The 26093-nt window shown below is 56.1% G+C and overlaps 1 protein-coding gene across 1 annotated transcript; it reads left to right on the plus strand.

The window, feature by feature from the left end:
- Positions 1-1116: 1116 nt before the first annotated feature.
- On the plus strand, positions 1117-25947 carry PSME2 (proteasome activator subunit 2). The gene is given in 11 exon segments (XM_075569044.1): positions 1117-1671; positions 4951-4983; positions 5455-5517; positions 7581-7661; positions 7817-7856; positions 14524-14621; positions 14871-14939; positions 22221-22288; positions 24331-24385; positions 25276-25362; positions 25752-25947. Coding segments are annotated over 11 exon segments (723 nt in total). The 5' UTR covers positions 1117-1623; the 3' UTR covers positions 25833-25947.
- The last annotated feature ends 146 nt before the right edge of the window (positions 25948-26093 follow it).

Consider the following 26093-nt stretch of genomic DNA (forward strand, 5'->3'; position numbering starts at 1 on the left):
TCTAGTGACCCCCGTCACAGCGGGCCCAGGAGCTGACACTCTAGTGACCCCCGTCACCGCGGGCCCAGGAGCTGACACTCTAGTGATCCCCGTCACCGCGGGCCCAGGAGCTGACACTCTAGTGATCCCCGTCACCGCGGGCCCAGGAACTGACACTCTAGTGATCCCCGTCACCGCGGGCCCAGGAGCTGACACTCTAGTGACCCCCCTATAAAGGTAACGCGGGCCCAGGAGCTGACGCTCTAGTGACCCCCTTATAAAGGTAACGCGGGCCCAGGAGCTGACGCTCTAGTGACCTCCCTATAAAGGTAACGCGGGCCCAGGAGCTGACGCTCTAGTGACCCCCCTATAAAGGAAACGCGGGCCCAGGAGCTGACACTCTAGTGACCCCCCTATAAAGGAAACGCGGGCCCAGGAGCTGACACTCTAGTGACCCCCCTATAAAGGAAACGCGGGCCCAGGAGCTGACACTCTAGTGATTTCCCTATAAAGGTAACGCGGGCCCAGGAGCTGACGCTCTAGTGACCCCCTTATAAAGGTAACGCGGGCCCAGGAGCTGACGCTCTAGTGACCCCCCTATAAAGGTACCGCGAGCCCAGGAGCTGACGCTCTAGTGACCCCCTTATAAAGGTAACGCGGGCCCAGGAGCTGACGCTCTAGTGACCCCCTTATAAAGGTAACGCGGGCCCAGGAGCTGACGCTCTAGTGACCCCCTTATAAAGGTAACGCGAGCCCAGGAGCTGACGCTCTAGTGACCCCCTTATAAAGGTAACGCGGGCCCAGGAGCTGACGCTCTAGTGACCCCCTTATAAAGGTAACGCGGGCCCAGGAGCTGACGCTCTAGTGACCCCCTTATAAAGGTAACGCGGGCCCAGGAGCTGACGCTCTAGTGACCCCCCTATAAAGGTAACGCGGGCCCAGGAGCTGACGCTCTAGTGACCCCCTATAAATGTAACGCGGGCCCAGGAGCTGACGCTCTAATGCAATGTAACATATCCGGACGGATTACCAGTTACAGGAACACAGTAAAACATTCCCAGAAATCATCATGTGCCTGTCTATTACACGCCTTCATACCGCCCGGAATTCCCCTGTCACACACACACACACACACACACACACACACACACACACACACTAGACCTATACACATTCACACAGACATAGACACACACAGACACACACACACACAGACACACACACTCCTCCTTTTAGCACACGTCAGAAATCCAAAGAGAAACCGAAAGGAACAAACTGAGAGAGTGAGAGAGAGACACACACAGAGAGAGAGAGACTCTGAGAGAGAGAGACTGTGAGAGAAAGAGAGAGACTGTGAGAGAAAGAGAGAGGCTGTGAGAGAGAGAGAGAGAGAGAGAGAGACTGTGAGAGAGAGAGAGACACAGAGAGAGAGACACAGAGAGAGAGACACAGAGACAGAGAGAGAGACACAGAGAGAGAGACACAGAGAGAGAGACACAGAGAGTGAGACACGGAGTGAGAGTGAGACACAGAGAGAGTGTGTGAGAGAGAGAGACTGAGAGAGAGAGAGAGACTGTGAGGGAGAGAGAGACTGTGAGAGAGAGAGAGAGAGAAATTACAAGAGACAGCTCTGTGACTCCCATTATGTCTAAAGTGAGAACACTCAAAATTACCCCAGACAACCAGGAAAAGGTAAGTGTGTGTGTGTGTGTGTGTGTATGTCTCTGTGTGCATGTATCTGTGTGTGTGTGTGTGTGTGTGCAGTAGAGGCCGGCCTGGCAGTGTATGTGTGTGCAGTAGAGGCCGGCCTGGCAGTGTGTGTGTGTGTGTGTGTGCAGTAGAGGCCGGCCTGGCAGTGTGTGTGTGTGCAGTAGAGGCCGGCCTGGCAGTGTGTGTGTGTGCAGTAGAGGCCGGCCTGGCAGTGTGTGTGTGTGCAGTAGAGGCCGGCCTGGCAGTGTGTGTGCAGTAGAGGCCGGCCTGGCAGTGTGTGTGTGTGTGTGTGTGTGTGTGTGTGTGTGTGTGTGTGTGTGCAGTAGAGGCCGGCCTGGCAGTGTGTGTGTGTGTGCAGTAGAGGCCGGCCTGGCAGTGTGTGTGTGTGTGTGTGTGTGCAGTAGATGCCGGCCTGGCAGTGTGTGTGTGTGCAGTAGAGGCCGGCCTGGCAGTGTGTGTGTGTGTGCAGTAGAGGCCGGCCTGGCAGTGTGTGTGTGTGCAGTAGAGGCTGGCCTGGCAGTGTGTGTGTGCAGTAGAGGCAGGCCTGGCAGTGTGTGTGTGTGTGTGCAGTAGAGGCAGGCCTGGCAGTGTGTGTGTGTGCAGTAGAGGCCGGCCTGGCAGTGTGTGTGTGTGCAGTAGAGGCCGGCCTGGCAGTGTGTGTGTGTGCAGTAGAGGCCGGCCTGGCAGTGGGTGTGTGTGTGTAGTAGAGGCCGGCCTGGCAGTGTGTGTGTGTGCAGTAGAGGCTGGCAGTGGGTGTGTGTGTGCAGTAGAGGCCGGCCTGGCAGTGGGTGTGTGTGTGCAGTAGAGGCCGGCCTGGCAGTGTGTGTGTGTGTGTGCAGTAGAGGCCGGCCTGGCAGTGTGTGTGTGTGTGTGCAGTAGAGGCCGGCCTGGCAGTGTGTGTGTGTGCAGTAGAGGCCGGCCTGGCAGTGGGTCTGTGTGTGTGTGTGCAGTATAGGCCGGCCTGGCAGTGTGTGTGTGTGTAGTAGAGGCCGGCCTGGCAGTGTGTGTGTGTGCAGTAGAGGCCGGCCTGCAGTGGGTGTGTGTGTGCAGTAGAGGCCGGCCTGGCGGTGTGTGTGTGTGTGTGCAGTAGAGGCCGGCCTGGCAGTGGGTGTGTGTGTGCAGTAGAGGCCGGCCTGGCAGTGTGTGTGTGTGCAGTAAAGGCCGGCCTGGCAGTGGGTCTGTGTGTGTGTGCAGTATAGGCCGGCCTGGCAGTGTGTGTGTGCAGTAGAGGCCGGCCTGGCAGTGTGTGTGTGCAGTAGAGGCCGGCCTGGCAGTGTGTGTGTGTGCAGTAGAGGCCGGCCTGGCAGTGTGTGTGTGTGCAGTAGAGGCCGGCCTGGCAGTGTGTGTGTGTGCAGTAGAGGCCGGCCTGGCAGTGTGTGTGTGTGCAGTAGAGGCCGGCCTGGCAGTGGGTGTGTGTGTGCAGTAGAGGCCGGCCTGGCAGTGGGTGTGTATGTGTGTGCAGTAGAGGCCGGCCTGGCAGTGTGTGTGTGTGTGTGTGTGTGCGCAGTAGAGGCCGGCCTGGCAGTGTGTGTGTGTGCAGTAGAGGCCGGCCTGGCAGTGGGTGTGTGTGTGCAGTAGAGGCCGGCCTGGCAGTGGGTGTGTGTGTGTGTGCAGTAGAGGCCGGCCTGGCAGTGTGTGTGTGTGTGTGTGTGCGCAGTAGAGGCCGGCCTGGCAGTGGGTGTGTGTGTGCAGTAGAGGCCGGCCTGGCAGTGTGTGTGTGTGTGTGTGTGTGCGTTTGCAGTAGAGGCCGGCCTGGCAGTGTGTGTGTGTGTGCAGTAGAGGCCGGCCTGGCAGTGGGTGTGTGTGTGTGTGCAGTAGAGGCCGGCCTGGCAGTGTGTGTGTGTGCAGTAGAGGCTGGCCTGGCAGTGTGTGTGTGTGTGTGTGCAGTAGAGGCCGGCCTGGCAGTGGGTGTGTGTGTGTGCAGTAGAGGCCGGCCTGGCAGTGGGTGTGTGTGTGCAGTAGAGGCCGGCCTGGCAGTGTGTGTGTGTGTGCAGTAGAGGCCGGCCTGGCAGTGTGTGTGTGTGTGCAGTAGAGGCCGGCCTGGCAGTGTGTGTGTGTGTGTGTGTGTGTGTGTGTGTGTGTGTGTGCGCAGTAGAGACCGACCTGGCAGTGTGTGTGTGTGCAGTAGAGGCCGGCCTGGCAGTGGGTGTGTGTGTGCAGTAGAGGCCGGCCTGGCAGTGTGTGTGTGTGTGTGCGTGTGCAGTAGAGGCTGGCCTGGCAGTGTGTGTGTGCAGTAGAGGCCGGCCTGGCAGTGTGTGTGTGTGCAGTAGAGGCCGGCCTGGCAGTGTGTGTGTGTGCAGTAGAGGCCGGCCTGGCAGTGTGTGTGTGTGCAGTAGAGGCCGGCCTGGCAGTGGGTGTGTGTGTGTGTGTAGTAGAGGCCGGCCTGGCAGTGTGTGTGTGTGTGCAGTAGAGGCCGGCCTGGCAGTGGGTGTGTGTGTGCAGTAGAGGCCGGCCTGGCAGTGGGTGTGTGTGTGCAGTAGAGGCCGGCCTGGCAGTGTGTGTGTGCAGTAGAGGCCGGCCTGGCAGTGGGTGTGTGTGTGCAGTAGAGGCCGGCCTGGCAGTGTGTGTGTGTGCAGTAGAGGCCGGCCTGGCAGTGGGTCTGTGTGTGTGTGTGTGTGTGTGCAGTATAGGCCGGCCTGGCAGTGTGTGTGTGTGTGTGCGTGCAGTAGAGGCCGGCCTGGCAGTGTGTGTGTGCAGTAGAGGCTGGCCTGGCAGTGTGTGTGTGTGCAGTAGAGGCCGGCCTGGCAGTGGGTGTGTGTGTGCAGTAGAGGCCGGCCTGGCAGTGGGTGTGTGTGTGCAGTAGAGGCCGGCCTGGCAGTGGGTGTGTGTGTGCAGTAGAGGCCGGCCTGGCAGTGTGTGTGTGTGTGTGTGTGCAGTAGAGGCCGGCCTGGCAGTGTGTGTGTGTGTGCAGTAGAGGCCGGCCTGGCAGTGTGTGTGTGTGTGTGTGTGTGTGTGTGTGTGTGTGTGTGTGTGTGTGTGTGTGTGTGTGTGTGTGTGTGTGTGTGTGTGTGTGCGCAGTAGAGACCGACCTGGCAGTGTGTGTGTGTGCAGTAGAGGCCGGCCTGGCAGTGGGTGTGTGTGTGCAGTAGAGGCCGGCCTGGCAGTGTGTGTGTGTGCGTGTGCAGTAGAGGCCGGCCTGGCAGTGTGTGTGTGTGCAGTAGAGGCCGGCCTGGCTGTGTGTGTGTGTGTGTGTGTGTGCGTGTGCAGTAGAGGCCGGCCTGGCAGTGGGTGCAGGAAACTGACTGTTTTATCTCTTGTCAGGTGAATGGATTCCGTAACGCTCTTTTCAATGAGGTAACCAGCATCTATACACCATGTATATACAGAGAGAGCGCCATATACACCATGTATACACAGAGGGAGCACCATATACACTATGTACACACAGAGGGAGCACCATATACACCATGTATACACAGAGGGAGCACCATATACACCATGTATACACAGAGGGAGCACCATATACACCATGTATACACAGAGAGAGCCCCATATACACTATGTACACACAGGGGGAGCACCATATACACCCTGTATACACAGAGAGAGCGCTATACACACCCTGTATACACAGAGAGAGCACCATATACACCATGTATACACAGAGAGAGCGTCATTTACACCCTGTATATTCCGAGAGAGCGTCATATACACCGTTTATACACAGAGAGAGCGTCATATACACCATGTATACACCGAGAGAGCGCTATATACTGTTTATATACAACCCTCTCTGTATATCAGAACTGAGTATCTGTCTCGCAGGTGTAGAGTTTCCTGTATGAGTTTCTCCCGGAGAAGATCCAGTCTCTGGACGTCCTTCTGAAGGTCATTTATCTATAGGGGAGGGGGGCCTGTGTGTATGTGTGGGGGGTCCGTGTATATGTGTGGGGGGTCTGTGTGTAAATGTGTGTGGTGGGAGGGTCTCTGTGTGTTTGTGGGGGTATCTGTATGTGTGTCTGGGATATGTGTGTGTGTGTGTGTGTGTGTGTGTGTGTGTGTGTGTGTGTGTGTGTGCTGGGAGGGTCTCTGTGGGGGTTGGGGATCTGTATGGGTGTGTGTGGGTGTATTTGTGGTGGGGGGTACTGTATGTGTTCTGGGTGGGGGGGTATGTGTGTGGTGTGAGGAGTTTGTGTGTGGGGTGGGGGGGGGAGTATGTGTGTGGGGTGGGGGGGGTCTGTATGTGTGTATTTGGGGGCTTATGTGTGTGAGCGTGCGTGCGTGCATGTGTGTGTGTGGGGAGAGGGTCTGTGCATGTGTTTGTGTGGTGGAGGTCTGTATGTGTGTGTGTGGGGGTCTGTGTATGTATGTGGGGAGGGGTCTGGGTGTGTGTGTGTTTGTTGGAGGGTGGGGGGAGTCTGTATGTTGGGCGGTGTCTGTGTGTGCACGAGAGTTTGTGTTTGTGGGGGGGTCTGTGTGTGGCGGTGTGTGTGTGTGATTGTGGGGGGTGAGTCTGTATGTGTGTGTGTTTGTGGGGGGTCTGTGTGTGTGGGTGTGTTTGTGGGAGGGAGTCAGTCTGTGTGTGTGTGTGGCGGGGTGTGTGTGTGTGTGATTGTGGGGGGGTGAGTCTGTATGTGTTTGTTTGTGGGGGGATCTGTGCTTGTGGGGGGGGGGGTCTGTGTGTGGGGGGGATCTGTGTGTGAGGGGGTCTGTGTGTGTGGGTGTGTTTGTGGGAGGGGGTCAGTCTGTATGTGTGTGTTTGGGGGGGTGTCTAGGTGTGTGTTTGTGGGGGGGTGTCTGTGCTTGTGTGTGGGGGGTCCGTGTGTCTGGGGTGCTTGGGTGTGTTTGTGGGAGGGGGTGAGTCTGTATGTGTGGGGGATCTGTGTGTGTGGGTGTGTTTGTGGGGGAATCTGTGCGTGTGGGGGGGATCTGTGTGTTGGGGGGTCTGTGTGTGTGGGTGCGTTTGTGGGAGGGGGTCAGTCTGCATGTGTGTGTGTGTGTGGGGGGTCTGGGTGTGTGTGTTTGTGGGGGGTCTGTGTGTCTGGGGTGCTAGGGTGTGTTTGTGGGAGGGGGTGAGTCTGTCTGTATGTGTGTGTGTGGGAGGGGGTCTGTGTGTGTAGGGGGGATCTGTGTGTGTGGGGGGGGTCTGTGTGTGTGTGTGTGTGTTTGTGGGAGGGAGTCAGTCTGTATGTGTGTGTGGGGGGGGTGTCTGGGTGTGTGTGTTTGTGGGGGGGTGTCAGTCTGTGTGTGTGGGGGATTGTGACAGGGTAAATAAAAGCCACCAGCCATATGCCTGGCAGACCTATGTTTATTCTGCAGTGCAGCAGTGACTAGGTTAACTTCAGCTGGGAACCTCAGGACAATTAGTTGGATCCCATCTGCCTAATCAAGGTGTGTTAAAAACCCCAGGCTGTAGACACATGGTGCCTAGCTGTTCAGGAGAGAGGAGATTACTGATAGAAGGTATGTCTATTGTATGCTATCTGAAGCTGGAAAATCCCCTGAAACTCTGGAGAGAGAACAGCTTGATACAAGGTCTGTTAGCAAAGTACATGGTTTATGAACTGTCTGTCTCCTGCATAGAAAAGAGTAGCTGCCTTATTTTTACTCTGTCTGCTAAAGAAAAACTGTTTTGTCTGCTGAAGAAAAAGAAATTTTTCTTTTGTTTGCTGATGAAAAGCTATTTTTGTTTTTGTGTGCTGTATAAATTAAGGCTAAATAAATAAGCCTTATCCAAAGAACCTGCGTGTGTAGTTGCATTTACCCTGCAACAGAGATGCTTCGGTGTGTTTGTGGGAGGGGTCAGTCTGTCTGTGCGTGCGTGTGTGTGGGGGGGGGTCTGGGTGTGTGCGCGTGTAGGGGGTCTCTGTTTGGGGGGGGGTAATTTGAGTCTCTCTGACCCCCCGCTGTCTGACCCCCCGCTGTCTGACCCTCTCCCCTCCCCCCCACAGAGTGACCTCTTCACTGTCCAGGACCTGAAGTCTCTTCACTCTGAGCTGAACATCCCCATCCCTGACCCCCCAGAGCCTGAGGTAAGTGGCCACGGGGTAGGAGGAGCCACGGGGGAGGAAGACGAGGCCACGGGGGAGGAAGACGAGGCCACGGGGGAGGAAGGCGAGGCCACGGGGAGGAAGGCGAGGCCACGGGGAAGGAAGGAGACCATTTATCATGTGACTTTCCCCCTCAGGATTCATCCCAGATGGAAACGGACAAAGAAGAAAAGAAAGGTGATATATATATATATATATACTAGCTTTTGTATCCGGGGAGCTGCCGGCACATCTCCCCACGCTTCTACCGCATCTCCCCTCGCTGCCAGCACATCTCCCCTCGCTGCCAGCACATCTCCCCTCGCTGCCAGCACATCTCCCCACGCTTCTACCGCATCTCCCCTCGCTGCCAGCACATCTCCCCACGCTTCTACCGCATCTCCCCTCCCTGCCAGCACATCTCCCCTCGCTGCCAGCACATCTCCCCTCGCTGCCAGCACATCTCCCCACGCTGCCAGCACATCTCCCCTCGCTGCCGGCACATCTCCCCACGCTTCTACCGCATCTCCCCTCGCTGCCAGCACATCTCCCCTCGCTGCCGGCACATCTCCCCACGCTTCTACCGCATCTCCCCTCGCTGCCGGCACATCTCCCCTCGCTGCCAGCACATCTCCCCTCGCTGCCAGCACATCTCCCCTCGGTGCCAGCACATCTCCCCTCGCTGCCGGCACATCTCCCCACGCTTCTACCGCATCTCCCCTCGCTGCCGGCACATCTCCCCTCGCTGCCAGCACATCTCCCCTCGCTGCCGGCACATCTCCCCACGCTTCTACCGCATCTCCCCTCGCTGCCAGCACATCTCCCCTCGCTGCCAGCACATCTCCCCTCGCTGCCAGCACATCTCCCCTCGCTGCCAGCACATCTCCCCACGCTTCTACCGCATCTCCCCTCGCTGCCAGCACATCTCCCCTCGCTGCCAGCACATCTCCCCTCGCTGCCAGCACATCTCCCCTCGCTGCCAGCACATCTCCCCACGCTTCTACCGCATCTCCCCTCGCTGCCAGCACATCTCCCCTCGCTGCCAGCACATCTCCCCTCGCTGCCAGCACATCTCCCCACGCTTCTACCGCATCTCCCCTCGCTGCCAGCACATCTCCCCACGCTTCTACCGCATCTCCCCTCGCTGCCAGCACATCTCCCCTCGCTGCCAGCACATCTCCCCACGCTTCTACCGCATCTCCCCTCGCTGCCAGCACATCTCCCCACGCTTCTACCGCATCTCCCCTCGCTGCCAGCACATCTCCCCACGCTTCTACCGCATCTCCCCTCGCTGCCAGCACATCTCCCCACGCTTCTACCGCATCTCCCCTCGCTGCCAGCACATCTCCCCACGCTGCCAGCACATCTCCCCTCGCTGCCGGCACATCTCCCCACGCTTCTACCGCATCTCCCCTCGCTGCCAGCACATCTCCCCTCGCTGTCAGCACATCTCCCCTCGCTTCTACCGCATCTCCCCTCGCTGCCAGCACATCTCCCCTCGCTGCCAGCACATCTCCCCTCGCTTCTACCGCATCTCCCCTCGCTGCCGGCACATCTCCCCACGCTTCTGCCGCATCTCCCCACGCTGCCAGCACATCTCCCCTCGCTACTACCGCATCTCCCCTCGCTGCCAGCACATCTCCCCTCGCTGCCAGCACATCTCCCCTCGCTGCCAGCACATCTCCCCACGCTTCTGCCGCATCTCCCCTCGCTGCCGGCACATTTCCACCGCCCCCCCCTCCCCCGCTGCCGGAACATCTCCCCGCCCCCCCCCCCCCCCGCTGCCGGCACATCTAATCCGCCCCCCCCCCCCCCTGCTGCCGGCACAACTCCCTGCCCCCCTCCCTCCCTCCTGCCGGCGCATCTCCTTGCCCCCCCCCCCCCTGCTGCCGGCACATCTAATCCGCCCCCCCCCCCTGCTGCCGGCACATCTCCCTGCCCCCCCTCCCCCCTGCTGCTGGCACAATTCCCCTCCCCCCCTTGCTGCCGGCACATTTCCCCGCCCCCTCGCTGCCGGCACATTTAGGGATCCCCCCTCCTTATATTCAGGGTTCACGCTGTGTTTTCGGGGTCCCCCCTCATATTCAGGGTTCATGCTGTGTTTTCGGGGTCCCCCCTCCTTATACTCAGGGTTCACGCTGTGTTTTTGGGTTCCCCCCTCCTTATACTCAGGGTTCACGCTGTGTTTTCGGGGTCCCCCTCCTTATACTCAGGGTTCACGCTGTGTTTTCGGGGTCCCCCTCCTTATACTCAGGGTTCACGCTGTGTTTTCGGGTCCCCCCTCCTTATACTCAGGGTTCATGCTGTGTTTTTGGGTTCCCCCCTCCTTATACTCAGGGTTCACGCTGTGTTTTTGGGTTCCCCCCTCCTTATACTCAGGGTTCACACTGTGTTTTCGGGGTCCCCCTCCTTATACTCAGGGTTCACGCTGTGTTTTCGGGGTCCCCCTCCTTATACTCAGGGTTCACGCTGTGTTTTCAGGGTCCCCCTCCTTATACTCAGGGTTCACGCTGTGTTTTCGGGGTCCCCCTCCTTATACTCAGGGTTCACGCTGTGTTTTCGGGGTCCCCCTTCCTTATACGCAGGGTTCACGCTGTGTTTTCGGGGTCCCCCTCCTTATACTCAGGGTTCACACTGTGTTTTCGGGGTCCCCCTTCCTTATACTCAGGGTTCACGCTGTGTTTTCGGGGTCCCCCTCCTTATACTCAGGGTTCACACTGTGTTTTCGGGGTCCCCCTCCTTATACTCAGGGTTCATGCTGTGTTTTCGGGGTCCCCCTCCTTATACTCAGGGTTCACGCTGTGTTTTCGGGGTCCCCCTTCCTTATACTCAGGGTTCACGCTGTGTTTTCGGGGTCCCCCTTCCTTATACTCAGGGTTCACGCTGTGTTTTCAGGGTCCCCCTTCCTTATACTCAGGGTTCACGCTGTGTTTTCGGGGTCCTCCTTCCTTATACTCAGGGTTCACGCTGTGTTTTCGGGGTCCCCCTCCTTATACTCAGGGTTCACGCTGTGTTTTCGGGGTCCCCCTTCCTTATACTCAGGGTTCACGCTGTGTTTTCGGGGTCCCCCTCCTTATACTCAGGGTTCACACTGTGTTTTCGGGGTCCCCCTTCCTTATACTCAGGGTTCACGCTGTGTTTTCGGGGTCCCCCTCCTTATACTCAGGGTTCACGCTGTGTTTTCGGGGTCCCCCTTCCTTATACTCGGGGTTCACGCTGTGTTTTCGGGGTCCCCCTCCTTATACTCAGGGTTCACACTGTGTTTTCGGGGTCCCCCTTCCTTATACTCAGGGTTCACACTGTGTTTTCGGGGTCCCCCTCCTTATACTCAGGGTTCACACTGTGTTTTCGGGGTCCCCCTTCCTTATACTCAGGGTTCACGCTGTGTTTTCGGGGTCCCCCTCCTTATACTCAGGGTTCACGCTGTGTTTTCGGGGTCCCCCTTCCTTATACCCAGGGTTCACGCTGTGTTTTCTGGGTCCCCCCTCCTTATACTCAGGGTTCACGCTGTGTTTTCGGGGTCCCCCTCCTTATACTCAGGGTTCACGCTGTGTTTTCGGGGTCCCCCTTCCTTATACTCAGGGTTCACGCTGTGTTTTCGGGGTCCCCCTTCCTTATACTCAGGGTTCACGCTGTGTTTTCAGGGTCCCCCTTCCTTATACTCAGGGTTCACGCTGTGTTTTCGGGGTCCCCCTTCCTTATACTCAGGGTTCACGCTGTGTTTTCGGGGTCCCCCTTCCTTATACTCAGGGTTCACGCTGTGTTTTCGGGGTCCCCCTTCCTTATACTCAGGGTTCACGCTGTGTTTTCGGGGTCCCCCTCCTTATACTCAGGGTTCACGCTGTGTTTTCGGGGTCCCCCTTCCTTATACTCAGGGTTCACGCTGTGTTTTCGGGGTCCCCCTCCTTATACTCAGGGTTCACACTGTGTTTTCGGGGTCCCCCTCCTTATACTCAGGGTTCACGCTGTGTTTTCGGGGTCCCCCTTCCTTATACTCAGGGTTCACGCTGTGTTTTCGGGGTCCCCCTTCCTTATACTCAGGGTTCACGCTGTGTTTTCGGGGTCCCCCTTCCTTATACTCAGGGTTCACGCTGTGTTTTCGGGGTCCCCCTTCCTTATACTCAGGGTTCACGCTGTGTTTTCGGGGTCCCCCTCCTTATACTCAGGGTTCACGCTGTGTTTTCGGGGTCCCCCTTCCTTATACTCAGGGTTCACGCTGTGTTTTCGGGGTCCCCCTCCTTATACTCAGGGTTCACGCTGTGTTTTCGGGGTCCCCCTCCTTATACTCAGGGTTCACGCTGTGTTTTCGGGGTCCCCCTCCTTATACTCAGGGTTCACGCTGTGTTTTCGGGGTCCCCCTCCTTATACTCAGGGTTCACACTGTGTTTTCGGGGTCCCCCTTCCTTATACTCAGGGTTCACGCTGTGTTTTCGGGGTCCCCCTTCCTTATACTCAGGGTTCACGCTGTGTTTTCGGGGTCCCCCTCCTTATACTCAGGGTTCACGCTGTGTTTTCGGGGTCCCCCTCCTTATACTCAGGGTTCACGCTGTGTTTTCGGGGTCCCCCTTCCTTATACTCAGGGTTTACGCTGTGTTTTCGGGGTCCCTCTCCTTATACTCAGGGTTCACGCTGTGTTTTCGGGGTCCCCCTTCCTTATTCTCAGGGTTCACGCTGTGTTTTCGGGGTCCCCCTTCCTTATACTCAGGGTTCACGCTGTGTTTTCGGGGTCCCCCTTCCTTATTCTCAGGGTTCACGCTGTGTTTTCGGGGTCCCCCTTCCTTATACTCAGGGTTCACGCTGTGTTTTCGGGGTCCCCCTTCCTTATACTCAGGGTTCACGCTGTGTTTTCGGGGTCCCCCTTCCTTATACTCAGGGTTCACGCTGTGTTTTCGGGGTCCCCCTTCCTTATACTCAGGGTTCACGCTGTGTTTTCGGGGTCCCCCTTCCTTATACTCAGGGTTCACGCTGTGTTTTCGGGGTCCCCCTTCCTTATACTCAGGGTTCACGCTGTGTTTTCGGGGTCCCCCTTCCTTATACTCAGGGTTCACGCTGTGTTTTCGGGGTCCCCCTTCCTTATACTCAGGGTTCACGCTGTGTTTTCGGGGTCCCCCTCCTTATACTCAGGGTTCACGCTGTGTTTTCGGGGTCCCCCTTCCTTATACTCAGGGTTCACGCTGTGTTTTCGGGGTCCCCCTCCTTATACTCAGGGTTCACACTGTGTTTTCGGGGTCCCCCTCCTTATACTCAGGGTTCACGCTGTGTTTTCGGGGTCCCCCTTCCTTATACTCAGGGTTCACGCTGTGTTTTCGGGGTCCCCCTTCCTTATACTCAGGGTTCACGCTGTGTTTTCGGGGTCCCCCTTCCTTATACTCAGGGTTCACGCTGTGTTTTCGGGGTCCCCCTTCCTTATACTCAGGGTTCACGCTGTGTTTTCGGGGTCCCCCTCCTTATACTCAGGGTTCACGCTGTGTTTTCGGGGTCCCCCTTCCTTATACTCAGGGTTCACGCTGTGTTTTCGGGGTCCCCCTCCTTATACTCAGGGTTCACGCTGTGTTTTCGGGGTCCCCCTCCTTATACTCAGGGTTCACGCTGTGTTTTCGGGGTCCCCCTCCTTATACTCAGGGTTCACGCTGTGTTTTCGGGGTCCCCCTCCTTATACTCAGGGTTCACACTGTGTTTTCGGGGTCCCCCTTCCTTATACTCAGGGTTCACGCTGTGTTTTCGGGGTCCCCCTTCCTTATTCTCAGGGTTCACGCTGTGTTTTCGGGGTCCCCCTCCTTATACTCAGGGTTCACGCTGTGTTTTCGGGGTCCCCCTCCTTATACTCAGGGTTCACGCTGTGTTTTCGGGGTCCCCCTTCCTTATACTCAGGGTTTACGCTGTGTTTTCGGGGTCCCTCTCCTTATACTCAGGGTTCACGCTGTGTTTTCGGGGTCCCCCTTCCTTATTCTCAGGGTTCACGCTGTGTTTTCGGGGTCCCCCTTCCTTATACTCAGGGTTCACGCTGTGTTTTCGGGGTCCCCCTTCATTATTCTCAGGGTTCACGCTGTGTTTTCGGGGTCCCCCTTCCTTATACTCAGGGTTCACGCTGTGTTTTCGGGGTCCCCCTTCCTTATACTCAGGGTTCACGCTGTGTTTTCGGGGTCCCCCTTCCTTATACTCAGGGTTCACGCTGTGTTTTCGGGGTCCCCCTTCCTTATACTCAGGGTTCACGCTGTGTTTTCGGGGTCCCCCTCCTTATACTCAGGGTTCACACTGTGTTTTCGGGGTCCCCCTTCCTTATACTCAGGGTTCACGCTGTGTTTTCGGGGTCCCCCTTCCTTATACTCAGGGTTCACGCTGTGTTTTCGGGGTCCCTCTCCTTATACTCAGGGTTCACGCTGTGTTTTCGGGGTCCCCCTTTCTTATACTCAGGGTTCACGCTGTGTTTTCGGGGTCCCCCTTCCTTATACTCAGGGTTCACGCTGTGTTTTTGGGGTCCCCCTTCCTTATACTCAGGGTTCACGCTGTGTTTTCGGGGTCCCCCTTCCTTATACTCAGGGTTCACGCTGTGTTTTCGGGGTCCCCCTTCCTTATACTCAGGGTTCACGCTGTGTTTTCGGGGTCCCCCTTCCTTATACTCAGGGTTCACGCTGTGTTTTCGGGGTCCCCCTTCCTTATACTCAGGGTTCACGCTGTGTTTTCGGGGTCCCCCTTCCTTATACTCAGGGTTCACGCTGTGTTTTCGGGGTCCCCCTTCCTTATACTCAGGGTTCACGCTGTGTTTTCGGGGTCCCCCTTCCTTATACTCAGGGTTCACGCTGTGTTTTCGGGGTCCCCCTTCCTTATACTCAGGGTTCACACTGTGTTTTCGGGGTCCCCCTAGCTCCTCGCTGCGGTTTCCTGAAGGTGAACGAGAAACTGCAGAGAATCCTGAGCTCTGTACAGCCCGAGATTCGGACACTGAGAGAGCAATGTACACAGGTGAGGCTGCAACTGCCCCCAGCTAACTGCCCCCCAACTAATTGCTCTCAGCATCTGCCCCCAGCTAACTGCCCCTGTACCAGATAGCTTACAATCTAATTGTTGCTGCAGACCTGGCCCCTCATGTTGCAGACGGGGGTGGATGTATTTGGTCACTGGGCGATGATATCAAAGACACGGATGGGATTGGATAGTGGGTGATGATGTCACTGATGGAAATGCGATGATGTCATCATTTGGTTCCTTCAGATTATCACCTGGATCCATCACCTGATTCCAAGAATTGAGGACGGGAACGACTTTGGGGTCTCAGTGCAGGTAATCTATATATACTATATACGTGTGTGTGTGTGTGTACGCGTGCGAGTATGTATGTATATATATATATATGTATATTAAGGTTATGGTGGGTAAAAAAAGTGACAAAAACCCTCCACAGTATAGCATATAGCAACTGTAAATATTACTGTATGTTCATTTGCATGTCTTAGACAGGTCTGCAACCCTGTCTTTCCCCATTATCGCCCAGCATACAGCGCTTCCACTGCAGCAAGGGATTCTGGGAAATTACATGCAAATGAGCACACAGTGCCACCTTTTGTCTCAAGCTCGTATTACACAAGCCAATCCTCAAGCCAATGCATGCTGCTTTAGACAGAGGCTGGGATGAGATAGATATATATATATATATATATATATATATATATATATATATATATATATATATATATATATATATATATATATAGATAGATAGATAGATAGATAGATAGATAGATACATACATACATACATACATACATACATACATACATACATACAAAACAATAGTTGCGGAGCATGTCCCATAGGGATAAAATAGAAACCGGTAGTCAACTCAACAAGAGTAAACAAAGGACAGCACTCAGTGGTAGATGAAAAAACCTGTATTCAAAGTAGACAGCAGCACAAACAAGACGAACGTTTCGGTCCTCACATGGGACCTTCCTCAGGGCAGTGCTATATATATATAAATGAATGATACTGTTTCAAGTGCACAAATAAATACAAGTAAGCTGGTTATTTCTAGATGCAGCCCTAATGCTGATTAATCAGAAGTTTAACCCAAGGTATTCATAGAGAACAGTGCATTCGGCGCAAAGAAAAACATATGATGAAGATATAACAAACACTTGGCTGTATCTAGGAAAAGGGCAAGGAAAACATATATAGTTACAATGAAGCAGCGATAGAATAAAATCGTAGCCAAAAAGGCCTACGCAATATCCAAGGAAAAGACAATAACCAATCGCACGAAGTGATTCCTTTCCCTGTTATCATGAAAAGAAGTCCCGCAGTAAGTCCTCGCACACCGAGTCCTGTATTCCAGGTGAGCTAGACAGGTAAGAACGGAACCGCTGGAGAAATGATGTCTCCTCACATCAGGAAAGTAAGTGTCCCGCTGTCCTTCAGCTGTGGCGTCTTTCACATGGGTAGAAACCATTCACCCGACCAAATATCTGTGACAGATCAAACGAAAGCCCATATATGGTCCCAAGGCTCAACAAAATATCCGGCCGCTCCTCATTCTTACCGTGCACCCCAAAACTGGAACAGCCTACCGGAGACTCTCACATCCACCACCAGTTTAAGTTCTTTCAAATCTAAGGCTGTCTCACATTTTAATTTGGTCTGTAACTGTTACATACGCCCATAATATATATTATCTTTAACTGTGCACGCCATGTCTTGTATATAATGTATATACCCTGTTCATTTATGTAACTGTATTTGTAACCAGGTATTATTTGTTTTACTCTGTGCCCAGGACATACGTGAAAACGAGAGGTAACTCTCAATGTATTACTTCCTGGTAAAATATTTTATAAATAAAATAAATATACAGGCATACTCCGGGTTAAGGACACTCACTTTAAGTACATTCGCGAGTAAGGACATAGCGCCCAATAGGCAAACAGCAGCTCGCGCATGCGCCTGTCAGCACGTCCTGATCAGCAATACCGGCTCCCTACCTGTACCGAAGCTGTGCGCAAGCGGGGAGACTATAGAGCCTGTTACAAATGCGTTATTTACATCAAGTTATGCACGTATATGACGATTGCCGTAAAGTACATGCATCAATAAGTGGGGAAAAGGGAGTGCTTCAAATACAGGTGTAACGGTATTTCTGACCCGGCCTGACCCACCCAATCTCACATTGGCCCCTGTGGTCTAACCGGTCCCCATTACAGTGTGGTAGTGTCTGGTGGTGCACCTGTTGGCAACAGGACTCCTGAGTCTCCCGCATGATGGTGTGTGGGGAGGACCCGTCCAGACAGGCAGCTGAGGTAGTGTGCTGAGTCTCACCTAGTTCCAGTGCAGCGCCTCCACCTCATCAGGGTCCCTGCGTCCGCAAGGGGATGATCCTGTTGAGGAACTCCTCCGTGGTGCTCCTCTCTGTACATTCACTCCACACATGTACACGAGAGGGTTTGTGAATGAGAACATCTTTATTGGGGTGATGTGGGCTAGCTGCCCCTCGCAGTATATCCTTAGCCACTCATTCTGTAGTCAGTGCCTCCCTTTAAAAGGTGTATCTTCTCCTTAATTAGGGATTCCCTATCCCCGCAGGGATCACGCCCTGTGCCAGGTCCCTGGACACAGTCTCCTCTATTGTTACTATAACATAACTTTCAGTCTCTTAGGCTAATACTTGAACTTGGATGCAGATCTCTGACAGAACTCCTGCAGAACTGAACGTAGATCTGTGCAGAACTAACTCTAGGCTCAGTGCTGTGCCTTATGTATACTCTGGAAGCTGACACACCTCTGACATCACTAACCATGGAGTCAGAGCATGTGACCACTCCCATCCATACACAGGGCACTCCACCAGGGTGTGAGGGCAAACCTCCATAATTACTGCTGGCATGCCCACAACTTACCAGGCCTTACTGTCAGCAGGAGAGATGACTGTAGCCATTTTACATGTCCGCTACATTCTCCCCCTGGTGAATCCCATCGCCCTCGCTGGGACCTAAATTTGTATACCCTTTTCCAGGAAGCACTGAAATACAACACATAATTGGTTAACTTTTCATACAAATCTTCATGGTGTATAACAAAAAAATGACTACAGTACATTCCGCCAAGCCCGCCCCGACCAGCAGCCACGAACCCGCGTAATGTATCAGTACCTCCTAAAAATAGTGATTCGGGTCAGGCTTCTTGACCTCTCTACCGCCCATGTCTATGACCGTGACGTGATAATGCCTAGGCAGTCCCCTCTCAGGCCTATATGTCACCCGGTGCTTATAGATGTTTCGGCCAATGCCCCATACCCGCACTAAGTGCTCTATGCGCTCCTCAGCCTTCTTTCCTATCACGGAACTCCCTCTCCCCACTAGGTGCATTTCTATGGCTTCCCTAAGCCACCTATCCCGGTTGTCCTCTATCTCATCCATGAGAGGCTCAGGGACATACGGGTACTCCAACCCGTGGGAAGATTTATACCGAGCCATTATGGTTCTCTCGGCCCTACTAATTCTAGTCAGGTCAGCCTTACCTGCCCTCCCAGGCAACACCCATGATAGGGGCTCATCAGGGTCCACGGGGTCTGATAGGATGCTGGGACCCATGGGCTTTATTTCCCTATTCTCAATCTGCAGCCACCGCTCCTGCAGCTCTCTGTCCCTCTGTTCTGGGGTAAACTCTCCCACAGCCCACCAGTAGTCCACTACATCCTCTCGCCGGATGAGGAACCGAGTGCGGTCCATCCAGGCGGAGTACCCTTCAAATAATGGGGCCCACCAACGGTTCTCTTTGAATCTATCTGACCTCCCTGACTCCCTATCATCATCTATAGAAAATATCCCCGATGACCGTGCGGATCGCGGCAGGAACCATCTGGACGATCCCGGGGCCCTTATCACTGGCTCGGGTGCTGTCGTGACCACTCTCAATTCTCCCCCTCCCCGAGAATCACCCTCCGTAGCGCCACTGCGCGGTCTTTCCCCAGTCCGTCTCCCCTCTCCCCCTGATGATATGTCCACAGATTCCAAACTAGGCGGGGAACCCGGGGACCGTGTGATTGGGGCAGGGGTTTTAGCTAGGGCGGGGGATTGGGCGGAGGGGCAAGGGATTGGACCCCACGGGGTTACGACCCGTTCCTGGCTGTCCGTAGACTGGTCCAATGAGGATATCTCACCCTCCTCAGTCCTTGGATCGCCCCTCCAACTCCTGGGCCTTGTAGGTGATCGGGGACCTTCCCCCGATCGCCGAAGCGACTCTTCCTTGGGGTTCCGCTGTCGCCACCGGAAGTGATGTCCTCCCCGGAACCGGAAACACCGTCATCGCGGGTTGGACCCCCATTCGGGATCTCTTCCTCAATGACGACATCCGGAAGCTCCGCCGTCGTCCTCACCGGAAGTGATGCAGTCTCTCCACGTGCGCCTGCGGCCTGGCATGGCCTCTCCGCTCCTACACCGTCTGCTGGGGCAAGGTAAGTGAAGGGACTCCTCTTACCCGTCCGCAGGGGTGCCGGCGTCTCTCGTCCGTCGCCGCCACGTTCTGAGGCGGAGGGACTCCGTCTCTCGGCTCGCCGATCTGCGGGGGACGTCCTGTCTTTCTGACAGCTGCTAGTACCACGGGGTGTCGTCCTCCCCGGTTCTATCCTGGGCCTCGCTGTTACCTCCGCAAGTTCCCGGAGATCCTCGTCCGAGTATTCTCCCTTCTCGGTGCGGTCAGGAGGTGACCCGACTGTCGCGGTTGCGGCCGACCCAGCCGACTTGACCGGCTCCAGTCCCCTTTCTCCGGGACTCGCACGTCCTATCCACAGTGCGCCAGGGGACTCGGCGGTTCGCTTAGCCTGGTCCCCCGGGGGGTCAGCCGATTGTATCGGTATAAATGTCGGCATAGGCCATAAGTACAGTGTCCCGCAAATGGGGCAACGTGCCGCCGTGTTGACCGTGCCTCCGGGCAGCCCGCATTGCAGGCAGAGCCCGACCACCGTCTCGGTGTTAGCCACCCTTACTACCAGTAGCCCGCCGGGTACTGAGTAGGGCTGAGTGGAGACCATAGTTCCCACAGCGGAGGGGCAGGCCATTCTTTTTGTAGGGACCACTTTCAGTGTGGGTCTCTCCAGGTCAGTGGTTCCTCGCAACTGACCGGTAGAAGCTTCTGGGCCAGTCACTTCCTGCTTCGGCTCCTCCTTCCGCTGACATAGCTGGAACCCACCCTCAGGGGTTGCAATTATGGGCGGGTCCCACAGGGGAATATCATGCCCCTTAATTAAGGCCGCGCCTCTCTCAGTCCTGGTGGGCGCGGTCTGTATTTTCGCGCCAGTTTCCTCCTCAGAGCTGGATTCTTTTCCCGCGGCTAGTTCCCGCCTTCTCCTTGCAGCAGCTTTGCGTGCAAAATATCCCTCTTTCTTGCAAATCATTTCCGCGGCCGGAACTACCTTGGGTAGTGGCGCCGTCTGGATATCAGTCCCTGGGCCCAGTGGGTGCATTCCCACAGGCCATAGTTGAAAGTCACTCCCCATGGTGGAAATCAGTGGAGGGTCCCATAGACTAAGCGGTTGACTCAGCACAGGGGCTGAGTTAGTCACTGTCCATGCAGGCGCAGCCATAGCTTTCGCGCCATGCCCCCCATCAGGGCGGGGCTCTGCTGTTCGCGCCATTCCCGGCCAGCTCTTTGCAAGTCCTGTATCAGCCACATTTTCTGTGACTGGCCCATGCGGTTTCCCTAGCAAGCGGGAACCGCCATTTTGGTTGGCTTTTAAGCCCAAAAAGTCATTTTGTTTGTTCTCCTCGCGGGGTTCTCCCCCAATTATTACAATTTCCTCACACTCTTCAAGGTTGGCCCCTCGGTGTCCCAGACAGGATAAAAACGGGGCAGCCACGGCCTTCGCTCCGCTCCAGAGCAGACTGGTTAACGATAGCTCGGCGACAGTTTGCTCTTCAGTGGGGTGCACGCCACGGGTGCCCTCCCCATCAGCCTCTGGTCGCCATTTTGGGTTCTCCGCACCACGCGGATCCTCCATTCTTTGGGTTGTCACACTCTCGTACCAATTATCGTACATGGGGCTCCGCTCTGCGGGGCAGCCTCCACATCAGTACAATAAAGAGTTGCTCAGATGCACCACCACATGTGTACCTGAACTAGGCTGGACTCATGTTGCACTACCTCAGGCTAGGCTCACTCTCTCAGTGTCTGCTGTGACTCCTTCCTCCCAGTCTGTGCTCCCTATGGTAAGTGTCTGGAATGGGCTAGGTACTCTGGCTCTGCCATGCAGTACTTGGGGCGTCTACCTCTCTTGGTCAGCCTAGCGCAGACCCTCTCCAGGATTCCTGGCCAAGTTACAGGCTATCCCTTCTGGCATCCTACCAACTAGCACTGCCTCAAGGTGACTCGGTCAGCTATAGCCTGGCTCCAGACCCCTCACTCCTTTCAGGCCCCTAGGTCGTCCCTGCGAACTGACAATATCCCGTCAGCCCCCTGACCACCCCTAGGTCCGTCCCTACGCAGCACAGAGTGGCAGCAGACTCTCTCCCTATTTCCCAGTGTGCCTAGCTAGAGCCTGTCCTGATGACAGATATGATCTCAGCAGCTCGCCTCCAAATGTAACGGTATTTCTGACCCGGCCTGACCCACCCAATCTCACATTGGCCCCTGTGGTCTAACCGGTCCCCATTACAGTGTGGTAGTGTCTGGTGGTGCACCTGTTGGCAACAGGACTCCTGAGTCTCCCGCATGATGGTGTGTGGGGAGGACCCGTCCAGACAGGCAGCTGAGGTAGTGTGCTGAGTCTCACCTAGTTCCAGTGCAGCGCCTCCACCTCATCAGGGTCCCTGCGTCCGCAAGGGGATGATCCTGTTGAGGAACTCCTCCGTGGTGCTCCTCTCTGTACATTCACTCCACACATGTACACGAGAGGGTTTGTGAATGAGAACATCTTTATTGGGGTGATGTGGGCTAGCTGCCCCTCGCAGTATATCCTTAGCCACTCATTCTGTAGTCAGTGCCTCCCTTTAAAAGGTGTATCTTCTCCTTAATTAGGGATTCCCTATCCCCGCAGGGATCACGCCCTGTGCCAGGTCCCTGGACACAGTCTCCTCTATTGTTACTATAACATAACTTTCAGTCTCTTAGGCTAATACTTGAACTTGGATGCAGATCTCTGACAGAACTCCTGCAGAACTGAACGTAGATCTGTGCAGAACTAACTCTAGGCTCAGTGCTGTGCCTTATGTATACTCTGGAAGCTGACACACCTCTGACATCACTAACCATGGAGTCAGAGCATGTGACCACTCCCATCCATACCAGGGCACTCCACCAGGGTGTGAGGGCAAACCTCCATAATTACTGCTGGCATGCCCACAACTTACCAGGCCTTACTGTCAGCAGGAGAGATGACTGCAGCCATTTTACATGTCCGCTACACAGGTATATATATATATATATATATATATATATATATATATATATATATATATATATATATATATATATATATATATATATACCTACCACTGTCTCTCTCTCTGACTCTCTGTCTCTCTCTGATTGTTTCTCTCTCTCTCTGACTGTCTCTCTCTCTCTCTCGCTGTCTCTCAGGAGAAAGTGGTGGAACGCGTGACCGCTGTAAGAACGAAGCTGGACACATCACAGACCAACATTGCCAAGTACGAGTCCACGTCTCCGTCTCCCTGATTCTACCCAGCATTACCGTGGCCTTTGTGTCACTGGTCCCTGATTCTCCCTCCCCTTGGCTTAGTGACCCCTGATTCTCCCCCGTGGGTCAGCGCCGCCTGATTCTCCCCTGTGGCTCAGCGACCCCTGATTCTCCCCCGTGGCTCAGCGACCCCTGATTCTCCCCTGTGGCTCTGCGCCCCCTGATTCTCACCGTGGGTCAGCGCCCCCTGATTCTCACCCGTGGCTCAGCAACCCCTGATTCTCACCCGTGGCTCAGCGACTCCCGATTTTCACCCGTGGCTCAGCGACCCCTGATTTTCACCCGTGGCTCAGCGACCCCTGACTCTCACCCATGGCTCAGCGACCCCTGATTCTCACCCGTGGGTCAGCGACCCCTGATTCTCACCCGTGGGTCAGTGAGCTCTGATTCTCCCCCGTGGCTCAGTGCCCCCTGATTCTCCCCCGTGGCTCAGCGCCCCCTGATTCTTTCCCGTGGCTCAGCAACCCCTGATTCTCCCCCGTGGCTCTGCGCCCCCTGATTCTTTCCTGTGGCTCTGCGCCCCCTGATTCTCTCCCGTGGCTCTGCCCCCCTGATTCTTTCCCATGGCTCAGTGCCCCCTGATTCTTTCCCGTGGCTCTGCGCCCCCTGATTCTCCCCAGTGGCTCTGCGCCCCCTGATTCTTTCCCGTGGCTCAGTGCCCCCTGATTCTTTCCCGTGGCTCAGTGCCCCCTGATTCTTTCCCGTGGCTCAGTGCCCCCTGATTCTCCCCCGTGGCTCTGCGCCCCCTGATTCTTTCCCGTGGCGGCTCTGCGCACCCTGATTCTTTCCCGTGGCTCAGCGCCCCCTGATTCTTTCCCGTGGCTCAGCGACACCTGATTCTTTCCCGTGGCTCTGCACCCCGATTCTCCCCTGTGGCTCTGCGCCCCCTGATTCTTTCCTGTGGCTCTGCGCCCCCTGATTCTCACCCATGGCTCAGCAACCCCTGATTCTCACCCGTGGCTCAGCGACCCCTGATTCTCACCCCTGGCTCAGCGACTCCCGATTTTCACCCGTGGCTCAGCGACCCCTGATTTTCACCCGTGGCTCAGCGACCCCTGATTCTCACCCGTGGGTCAGCGCCCCCTGATTCTCACCCGTGGGTCTGCGCCCCCTGATTCTTTCCCGTGGCTCTGCGCCCCCTGATTCTCCCCCGTGGCTCTGCACCCCCTGATTCTTTCCGTGGCTCTGCGCCCCCCTGATTCTCCCCCGTGGCTCAGTGCCCCCTGATTCTCCCCCGTGGCTCTGCGCCCCCTGATTCTCCCCTGTGGCTCTGCGCCCCCTGATTCTTCCCCGTGGCTCTGCGCCCCCTGATTCTCCGCGTGCTCTGCGCCCCCTGATTCTCCCCCGTGGCTCAGGGCCCCCTGATTCTCCCCCGTGGCTCAGGGCCCCCTGATTCTCCCCCGTGGCTCAGGGCCCCCTGATTCTCCCCCGTGGCTCAGGGCCCCCTGATTCTCCCCCGTGGCTCAGGGCCCCCTGATTCTCCCCCGTGGCTCTGCGCCCCCTGATTCTCCCCCGTGGCTCTGCACCCCCTGATTCTCCCCCGTGGCTCTGCGCCCCCCCGATTCTCCCCCGTGGCTCAGTGCCCCTGATTCTCCCCCGTGGCTCTGCGCCCCCTGATTCTCCCCTGTGGCTCTGCGCCCCCTGATTCTCCCCCGTGGCTCTGCGCCCCCTGATTCTCCGCGTGGCTCTGCGCCCCCTGATTCTCCCCCGTGGCTCAGGGCCCCCTGATTCTCCCCCGTGGCTCAGGGCCCCCTGATTCTCCCCCGTGGCTCAGGGCCCCCTGATTCTCCCCCGTGGCTCAGGGCCCCCTGATTCTCCCCCGTGGCTCAGGGCCCCCTGATTCTCCCCCGTGGCTCAGGGCCCCCTGATTGTCCCCGTGGCTCAGGGCCCCCTGATTCTCCCCCCGTGGCTCAGGGCCCCTGATTCTCCCCGTGGCTCTGCGCCCCCTGATTCTCCCCCGTGGCTCAGGGCCCCCTTTTCTGTGTGTTTCAGGTATTTCTCTGAGAGAGGAGACGCTGTTGCCAAAGCTTCAAAAGAGACATATGTGGTAAGAAATGAGACATCCGGAGAGAGACGGCCGCCACTCAGCAAGTTCTTAAAATTTTCTCTCCCTCCCCGTCCCCTCTCTCCCTCTATTCCCCTCTCTCCCCCCTCCCTCTCTCCTCTCTCCCACTCTCTCCTCCCCTCTCCTCTCCCTCCCCTCTCTCTCCCTCTATTCCCCTCTCTCCTCTCTCTATTCCCCTCTCTCCCTCTTCCCCTCTCTCCTCTCCCTCTATTCCCCTCTCTCCTCTCTCTATTCCCTCTCTCTCCTCTCCCTCTTCCCCTCTCCCCTCTCCCTCTATTCCCCTCTCCTCTCTCTATTCCCCTCTCCACTCCCTCTCTCCCCTCCCTGTCTCCTCTCCCCCTATCCCTCTATCCTCTCCCCCTATCCCTCTCCTCTCCCCCTCTCTCCTCCCACTATTCCCCTCTCCCCCTCCCTCTCTCCTCTCCCCCACTCCCTCTCTCCTCTTCCCCCCTCCCTCTATCCTCTCCCCCCCTCCCTATCTCCTCTCTCCCCCCTCCTCTACCTCCCCGTCCCCTCTCTCTCTCTATTCCCCTCTCCCTCTCTCCCCCACTCCCTCCTCCCTCTCCCCTCCCTCCCTGTCCCCTTTCTCCCTCTATTCCCCTCTCCCCCCTCCCTCTCTCCTCTCCCCCACTCCATCCTCTCCCACCCTGTCCCCTCTCTCTCCCTCTATTCCCCTCTCCCCCACTCCCTCCTCCCTCTCTCCTCTCCCCCCTCTCTCTCCTCTCCCTCCCCGTCCCCTATCTCCCTCTATTCCGCTCTCCTCATTCCCCTCTCTCCTCCCTCTATTCCCCTCTCCTCTCTCTATTCCCCTCCTCCTCTCTCTATTCCCCTCTCCCCCCCCCCTCTCTCTATCCCCCCCCCCCCTGTCACAGATGGATTACCGTGCCTTGGTTCATGATAAGGATGAATCTGCGTATGGGGATCTGAGACTAACGCTGATAGAAGTGAGAAATTTCTATGTGAGTATGGCAGGGAAGGAGTTAATCATTGGTCTGCGGGTCTCTGGCAGGGAAGGAGTTAATCATTGGTCTGCAGCTCTCTGGCAGGGAAGGGGTTAATCATTGCTCTGCAGGTCTCTAGGGCAGGGAAGGGGTTAATCATTGCTCTGCAGGTCTCTAGGGCAGGGAAGGGGTTAATCATTGCTCGGCAGGTCTCTAGGGCAGGGAAGGGGTTAATTATTGCTCAGCAGGTTTCTGGCAGGGAAGGGGTTAATTATTGATCGGCAGGTTTCTGGCAGGGAAGGGGTTCATTATTGATCGGCAGGTCTCTGGCAGGGAAGGGGTTAATTATTGCTCGGCAGGTTTCTGGCAGGGAAGGGGTTAATCGTTATCTCCTTTCTCACTTTCAGGTTGAAATCTTTTACATTATTCTCAAAAATTGCGATAAAATCACAAACCCGAAAGGAGAAGAGAAAAGCCCCATGTACTGACCCCCCCCCCTCTTACTGACCCCCCCCCCACCAACCCACCACCCCACTGAGGGTGCTGACCCCCCCCCCCCCCCCCAGGATTTCGCCTGCACTGGATGTGAAAGAAGTAATAAAATATGACAAAGAAAAGCAGTGATAGTGTGTGTCGCGTGGGAAGCAGTGACACTGTGTGTGTGTGTGTGTCGCGTGGGAAGCAGTGACACTGTGTGTGTGTGTGTGTCGCGTGGGAAGCAGTGACACTGTGTGTGTGTGTGTGTCGCG

This window comes from Ascaphus truei, chromosome 13 (genome assembly GCF_040206685.1).
Source record: "Ascaphus truei isolate aAscTru1 chromosome 13, aAscTru1.hap1, whole genome shotgun sequence".
NCBI classification, from domain to species: Eukaryota; Metazoa; Chordata; class Amphibia; order Anura; family Ascaphidae; genus Ascaphus; species Ascaphus truei.